The 8,460-nt window shown below is 33.5% G+C and overlaps 1 protein-coding gene across 2 annotated transcripts in view; it reads left to right on the forward strand.

Moving 5' to 3' along the window:
• LOC121731478 (ras-related protein Rab-37) overlaps positions 1 to 2,072 on the forward strand; it is a 75,899-nt gene extending 73,827 nt beyond the window's left edge. For both annotated transcript variants that reach the window (XM_042120910.1, XM_042120909.1), the window contains one exon: positions 1,750 to 2,072. In XM_042120910.1, the coding sequence (XP_041976844.1) occupies positions 1,750 to 1,988 (239 nt within the window). In that variant the 3' untranslated portion in view covers positions 1,989 to 2,072. The remainder of the gene's footprint in view (positions 1 to 1,749) is intronic.
• The last annotated feature ends 6,388 nt before the right edge of the window (positions 2,073 to 8,460 follow it).

The raw sequence follows: 8,460 nt of genomic DNA on the forward strand, positions 1-8,460 counted from the left end.
TATGATAATAGTAATTAACTAATTACACAGATTAAGGTTACATTGTTAAGATGCTTATGATTATTATTATCCGTATTATTATAATTTGTTAGGTATTTGCAATGTCTATTTTTAAAGTATTTACTTACGATTTAAAATAATTATATTAACTAATTAAAGATTTATTTTGCTAAATTTAGGTACTTATTCATTTTTGCAAAATTTTGTCCATCGATTAGTAGAGTTCGTACTAAGTAAATATCCATATACTTACATACTAAGTAAGTAATATTATAAATGCGAAAGTGTGTCTGTTCGTCTGTGTGTTACTTCTTCACGCCCAAAAAAGGCCGTATGCTTCCTCAGAAACCGTAAATTTTTTCGGGAAAAAAACTATGTATTTTCCCGGTATTCAATGTATCTCTATACCAAATTACAGCAAAACTGGTTCAGCAGTTCGGGCGTGAAGAGGTAATAGACTGACAGACAGTTTTGCATTAATGTATTAACATAGAATATTTTTAGTCTTGTTATGACTAACTTAGGGTCACGCGTTTGGTCACGCGTCCTTACGTGACCTACAAATTTTTGGCTTATTTTCCTCAACCGAATGTCAATGTTTCCATTCTGGGAGTGAACCAGCTGCATTACATCAGTAAGAAGACATCCCTCCCCGAGGGTCGAACGTCTGCAGTCTCGCCACAAGGTCAACTTCAGTTCCTTTGTGGTGAGAGTACCGACGCATCTTTTGTCGACCTTTGAAGCGGAGGAATTCTGGCCGACTGATGTGGTTTACCGAAGGTTCCGTGGGAGCTCCCGTGGGACTCCGGAATGAAGCGAGCGTCACGTCGCCGTTAATTCGTGATAAAGTGTAGTTATTAAGATTATAATTAATATGTATGTTAGACATTAAGGTATATATTGTATGGGCCTACGTAGCCTGATTTAAATACTTAAATAAAAATTAAACAACCCAATAAGACTCCAGTGACACCTTTCAATCTCTCAAACTCTCAACTCATGAATCATGATTATTGTAAAGTCAAAAGAGACGTTTAATTCACTTTATTTGACGGCAGGTCTCTGTAGATCTCGGCAGGTCTCGGGACTGATGGTTAGGTGGGATACTAATTCGTATATCACGCATTTCCCGTAGTCCCACCTTCAGGAGCAGGAACACCGTTGGGGTTTTAGTGGGTAGTCCCGGGTGCGTCTTCCGTCCGCCCCAGGGAGTCCCACATACCTCGGTGGTCCTCCCCAGGCCCCGAGGATGCGTAAAAGCATTCCCCCAACGAAAAAAAAAAAAAAAAAAAAGGTGGGATACTAATATTAAGTACTTATATCCAATATACTTGCTACTGATACGATATTATGCTCATTGCTCATGCTCAACTCCTCTAATAAGTATACTTACTCATACATACATCTACGTACTCTACATTTTACAACGATTAGCAGAAGTCAATGACAGATAAGTGATTACCTAACCACCAGTTGGCTCTATTTTCCTCAAATACTAGCCCCTGCGAAAATTGCAAGCTGCAGTGCTAAAAGACTTATTTATTTTGTTTATGTGCAAATTTATGACGCTGAAACTTTTCTCATAGAAACATGGAAGCCAAAAGTAATTCTTTTTGTGCTGATATTTTCACAGTGGTGGACTTGTATATATTGCCCCTTAAATGGAGGTTTTAAGGGGCCTATAAATTATAATATACACAATTACACAAGTCCACCGATATTACTGTTTACACTGTCGTCGAATTCCAGGGAACAAGTCAGACAGCGGTCTGGAGCGGGCGGTGCGGCGGGAGGAGGGGCAGCGGCTGGCGCGCGAGTACCAGGTGGCGTTCATGGAGACGTCAGCCAAGACGGGGCTGAATGTGGACGCGGCATTCGCGCATGTGGCGCGCTCTCTCGTCGCCAAGGCGAACCCCGTCGACAGCGGCCGCCTCGCCGTGCGCGCGCAGCCCGAACCCCAGCGCTCCTCGTGTCCGCCATGTTTGTAATTCCAATTTTGAATTTCTATTCGGCCAGTTACAAAATGGTTCGCCATTTTTGTAATTCCAATTTTGAATTTTTTGAAAATTTTCATAAAGCGTCCGTAAATTACGAAAGTTTTTGAAAATGAACTGCAGAGTCCAGCCGTGTCTAAGTAATTTTACTTAATTTTTATTAGAAAGTCAAAGAGAACATCAAAAAATTTAGAAACTTTCCTACGTGATAGCGTTATTCAAACGATGCCGGCATTAAAAATTTGTCATCTTTTTTATAACACCTAAACTCTTAAAAACATTTTTGTAGTGTCAGTCACATTATAGAGTCGATCACGCCCAAAAGTAGCGTTTTGTTTGTTATTTTTGCTGATAGATGGCGAAAATAGCTATAGAAATCAAAGAGAGAAGCAGAAAGCTAAATGATCATTTTAAAAACCTGCCAGACCACCTAAAATTCAAATAAAATATAAAATTTAGTGATGCCTGGAATTGCTTCCAATTGACAACATTTCAAAATTTTAACATGGCTTTTTTATTATTTTATATGAAAGTAGACTTAAAATAAGGCGACACGTGTTTCTTGCTTTTTCAAAATTATGTTTTTATGATACCTAAAAAATAGATTTTAATCCTTCGTATTCTAAAGAGACGTAAGCGCCAAGTGACGTCATACTTACGTCTGAACGGTTAATTCCATTACACTTTAACAAAAGAAAAAATCTGTCAATGTAAGTTTGTTACGTTTATTATGACGTCTGTCAATGTTATCGTCAACCTGGAGGATAGGTAACCAATGAGGTAATGTTATTATTTAGAAATGTCAGTGTTGACAGGTGGTTGACAGTGACGTTTTTGTTTTTATGCTTCATGTTGTCTTTTTAAAACTATTTTACACCAGGCAAACAAACTGTATGATATTATGCCGTAAGTATGACGTCACAGCGTATTTTTCAGTTTTTATTTATTTTCTCAGTAAATAAGCAATATAAAAATTTTTTGAATATTTTTTTGATATCAGGAGAAGAAACTAAAGAAACGGTATTTTTTATTTTAAGGCTTAAAAATTTTGAAATGTTGTCAATTGTCACAAAAATCTGTAGTAGTGTAGTAGAATAATAAGAGATTCTTACAGAGATCGCAAGAAAATAAGATAAAATTATTGAGCTTTATGCTTTATTGAAGGTTAGGTAGACCTGCAGAACTGGAAACCTTCTAAAGTAATAGCGACCGAAACTCCATAGAGTCTGGTCGTTCTTACCTCTATGTTAGGGCTCATATAAAACAAAATTTTTAGCTTAAAAAATGACGATAGTCTGCCTATTGCTGGCTCTTGGGTTATTATGTTAATTGTTTTTGAGAAGATTTCGTTTTGAGTTATTTTTTGACAAATGATTAGTGATTTCGGTTTTATGATGTTTAAGTTCAAAAAAGGCATTTTAATGAATTAACTAATTATTGACTTGCTTGTACATAATTTTCGAGTTCGTAGTGTATGTGCAGAGATATATAAATTTTGAGGCTTCATGTAAAACTACCGACTTTTACCTGCACAAAGTGAGTGTAGTGTCAGTCACGTTTTGGGCTGTAGTGTCGGTCACAATTTCTTTTGCTAATAAATATTTTTTTTAATAACCTACAGGATATATGTAACAATTTTATAATAGTATGTTTCATGCGCTTTCGATAAAAATACTAAGTAGAGTTATTTAGCACACAGAGAGGAAGATTATTCGTGTTTACAAACATTCTTGGAAACGACTTCATTTTGCATGTAGTGTCAGTCACGTTTATGTTTGACTAAATAAATGTTATTTGAAAACAACAGTGATTACCGTTTTTTCTATAAATTAACTTATTTAATCTGCTACAAAGCCATCATAAAATTGATATTAACAACATAATAGTAACCATAATATAATATGACAAAATAAAACGCAAGTCGTATCAAATGTAGAGTCAGTCACATATTCTGGAATTGTCCTTACAGTTAATAGACAATACATAGTTTAAACCAGTGTTTTTCAATTTTCTCTATGATACGACTCCCCTGGTGCGAATCAATATCTCTTTACTTTTTTATAATGTAGGTATCATAAAATAAAATCCTTATTAAAACTCCAACTAAATATTAAAATATACTTACTTGAATATTTTTAATTCTTAATTGAAATATTACCTTGGATCGCACAGGTTGACAAACACTGGTGAGTATATTATACTTACCAACTAATAATATTATCAAAAGGTCTGAAAAAAATATTTTATTTATTTGCCAATCCTAATACAAATGTACAGGTATAAGAAAGAGGCACAAAAAGTTTTGGAAACGTTAGAGCTAACAGTTAAGCTGAGTTAAGATAAGTATTAGATATTATACTAGGTCTTATTTATGACACCTTTTTAAATTTGGGATTTGCTACTATTACCAATCTATCTATATTCTATACATAAAATATAATGGCTAAATGTCTAGAAATATCAATTAGGTACCTATCAACCTATGTCATCATATTTTAGAATTAAGAATACGCTATGTATTTATATCTAGGTAAATGGTAGTATTAAAATAATTGTAAGGAAAAATATAAGTAAGTAATACAATATGATAATAATAAAAAACAAAATAACAAGTAAGTAAGTATAGATAATGTATCTATATTCTATATTCAGGCGAGGTCGTAGCTAATGGGGGAAAACCTATTTTTGAAATTAAACCTAGATTTTTTGAGGAGTCATGTCCTTGTAACCCCTATGACCACCGCTAGCATGCTTATCATAAAAGTAGCATGAGAGCCCAGAATCACGAACATCTTATTTCTTTTGTTTTTGACAGTTATTACTGTCAAAGTTTATATTTAGACAAGTGTTTTTCATTGGCTCACGTTAAACAATAAACCAACAACGCTTGGGGAGGATTAAACTTAACAGTAAAAAAACTGAAGATTTTTTTATTTAAATTCTTTATTAAACACATACTTACCTCTATAAATAATTAGTATACCTACTTACCTCTATAAAATATAGTTCTTACAAAGTAGTGACTGTTCATCACGTGGTCTATAATATGTCGCAGTCATCTAGTTGAATCTGCTATTTGATGGAATGACTATAGCGCATCCATTAAATAAAACATTTACCTTTAGTCATTAAATTAAATGGGTTCATTCAATGAATTCGCTAGTTATTCAATCAAATAGCAAATTAAACCAGATGACTGCGACATAAACTCTCTAAAGAATAAACACTTATTTCTATATCTACTTAAATATTTATATTATTGCATTTTCTCTTAATAAGAGGTTGTGGACTTTGGTTACATACTTTTGGAAGATCGGTATCTTTCATTGACACTTCTTACTGCCGGACTCAAAGACGATAATAATTACTTAACTGTAATTAAATGAAGACTTTGACAAATAATGTCAAAATCTTCATTTAATTACAGCTATTTAATTAAATTCGTCTCTGAGTGCTACCTTTTTAAAATAACTTATTAGTTAAGTACATATCACGTTTACAACTAGGTTCTTATATATTATGTGTTATTTAATATCATTAAGTATCACTCACTTGAGCAACTCAAAGAAACGTATCCTGGGCTCTCATACTGTAAATAATTAATGTTCCCTGTGATATTAAGAATTTCCTAACCGATTCCTAGTAAAATTATCACGTACCCAGATTATTTTAAATTATTTTTCTATTGTATTACTTGTTAACGTGTACGCCTTGGCCCTTGTAGCTTTCACCGAAAGTAATGTACCTGTGGCATATAAAATATTTATCATAAATAGCAATAAAGTTATATAATAAAATTTGTTTGTCACCTCATATTTCAAAGTGAGGTGACCATATCGATAAAACATAATCAGAATTGGATACTTACAATGAAATTATTTTTACATTTTTTGTGATAACAACAATTAATCTACAGAATAAGGTCTGATCCGGACGGATGGTATTAAATAAAGGGGTTTGAAGTTGTTTACCTCTGTAACTCAAAAGAGGCGAGGCGTAACATCGGACTTTATTCTATGGATGAGTCGAAATATTAAATAATAATAATGTGAAAGTAAGAAAGTTAACGTCTAAAAGTATTCCAGTGTAAAGTTAATGTAAAGATAATAAAAATGCAATTTATGACCTTAAGAGCTCACCTGACTCTAAAAATCAAACATCGTCCTTCTCTCTTCACACTCACGCCCGTCTTTCATATGCCAGGTGAAAAAGGACGGCGCGGAATCATCGCCGAGTTAGTTTTACTTGAATAAAAGACGAACTATAATGATTATGAAAGTGTAAAAATGAAAGTGTTTTGAGCAAATTTAGGTTTTATCAATACCTTTTTAGATATTAAAAAATATTAAAGAAAAGACAGCAAACTTCGAAGATCCAAGCAAAAATGTGTCTAAAACAAGAAACTATCGAGCATTTTTTGAGTAATCGTGTTTTCGTCTTGAGCATTTAATCTTTATGAACTGAAGTTACTTGTGTCAAAAAATCAGTTTTCTAGACCTTACAGATTTTGAGATCTAGGTTAAAGTATGTAGTCAAGTTAGGGTCATATGGGCTCTTAAAAAGTTAAAATTTAACCAGCTGTATTTTTCTGATGCCTGGCAGAATAAACATTTTATCACCCTTTGTTTAAACACTATAAGCATATGCTATAAGTGCCCAACATAATAATATTAAGCACTATAATATATGAGATAGAACTTGGTTCGGAGCGCACCATGTTCCGGCCCGAACCAAGTTCGATCGACTGTTTGTAGTTTAGGTTACGGCTTACTTTTTTAATTCTAAGGCGCAAAATGTAAATGTAAAATTATATTCTTAATATTATACAAAAAAATAAATAATTTAAAGAATTATATTTTAAGAATATCAAAGTATAATGTAAAAAGTAGGTATTATGGATGTTTCTAAAAATAAATGTTAAAGTTTGTGTTTCTATGTATAATAATATTATAACGATGGAGTTAATGTTGCTTGTGCGAATAAAATGCATTATTGAATGATTTATTTTATTATTTCTAGCCTAAATTAACCAATAGATTATAAAATACCATTTCTGTGTCGCAGTGATCTGGTTGAATCTGCTATTAGATCGATTGGCTAGCGAAATCATTGGATAAATCATGAAACTATGTAGCTGTTGGCCTTTAGTTTAGGCGTTTAAGCGTTACAATGTGGTTTCAATCAATGACTTGACGACTTGGCCTTTAGTCACTCAATTAAATAGTTTCATTCAATGAATTCGCTAGTAATTATTCAATCAAATACCTACCAGATTCAAACAGATGACAGCAACATGTAGATCAGTGGTCCCCAACCTTTTTTTTATGCGGGCCATAAACATGTTTTGGTCTTGGTATCGCGGGCCGCAACAAAAATTTTTTAGGGTTAAAAAATACCATTCTTCAATTAATTAACGATATAAAAGTGGAAAAATTTAACGACTATTACCACAGAATATAATATATTAGTAGTACCAACTATTACGTAGACTTTACGTTATTTTGCCGGTGGGCGTGAATGTTAAGCAACTTTGAAGTTGCTTAACATCACGCGGGCCACGTGTGAGAAAACCAGTTCAGCGGTTCAAGCGAAAAGAAGTATCTAACAAACAGACATAATGCTTTCGCATTTTTTTTAAAATGGGTACAAACGAGCAAACGGGTCCCTTAATGGAAAGCAATGGGGATTGTCCATTTTTTTTTTAAATTTTGCTCATTACAAAAACATTTCGAGGAATAAGGTCAGTGATCGTTTTTCTGTATAGAAACGAAAAAAATACCCATTAGTTACTTATATTTTTGAACAAATACGTTTAACCTTTGTTTGACCTTCAATGGCGTTAAATTAGCAATAAATTCGACCAACAATACGTTTCGAACTTTTGGTAAGCTTCTCGCATCAGCTTTCACATAATGAGAACTTGCATTTGACGAACCAGCCATTATAAATAAGATTGAAAGGAAATTTAAAACATATGCAGAGGTCAGTAGGCGGCCGATGATGACGTCAGAGCGAAACTTTAAAAATTTATTGAGAAAAAACTAGCCAATGAATTTCAAAATTATTTAATAAATATTCTTAAAATACCCTATTTTAACGAAAAAAAAATATAAAAAGTACATGTGATTTTTTTTGGACAATGCCCATTATACCCGCGTCGCGTCGTCACTCGTCGCCCATGGACACTCTCATTATCAGAAGAGATGCAAAGGGAATACACTCTCTTGTTAAAGGTTTGCAAATCAATCCAAAGAATTTTCAATTTTAGAGACAAGTTCGTTTCGGCTGTCAATGTTATTTAACCAAGAAATATTCGGTATATAGGGCATCACCTGTACTATGATCCATGATCTCCATAGCAATGAATGCCGTTGGCCTGTAACATGTCACTGATATGCAGTATGAAAAGGTTAGGCGATAGCACACAGCCCTGAGGGACACCGGCATGAACTATGAAGCATCAACA

Source organism: Aricia agestis, chromosome 11 (genome assembly GCF_905147365.1).
Source record: "Aricia agestis chromosome 11, ilAriAges1.1, whole genome shotgun sequence".
Classification (NCBI taxonomy): Eukaryota; Metazoa; Arthropoda; class Insecta; order Lepidoptera; family Lycaenidae; genus Aricia; species Aricia agestis.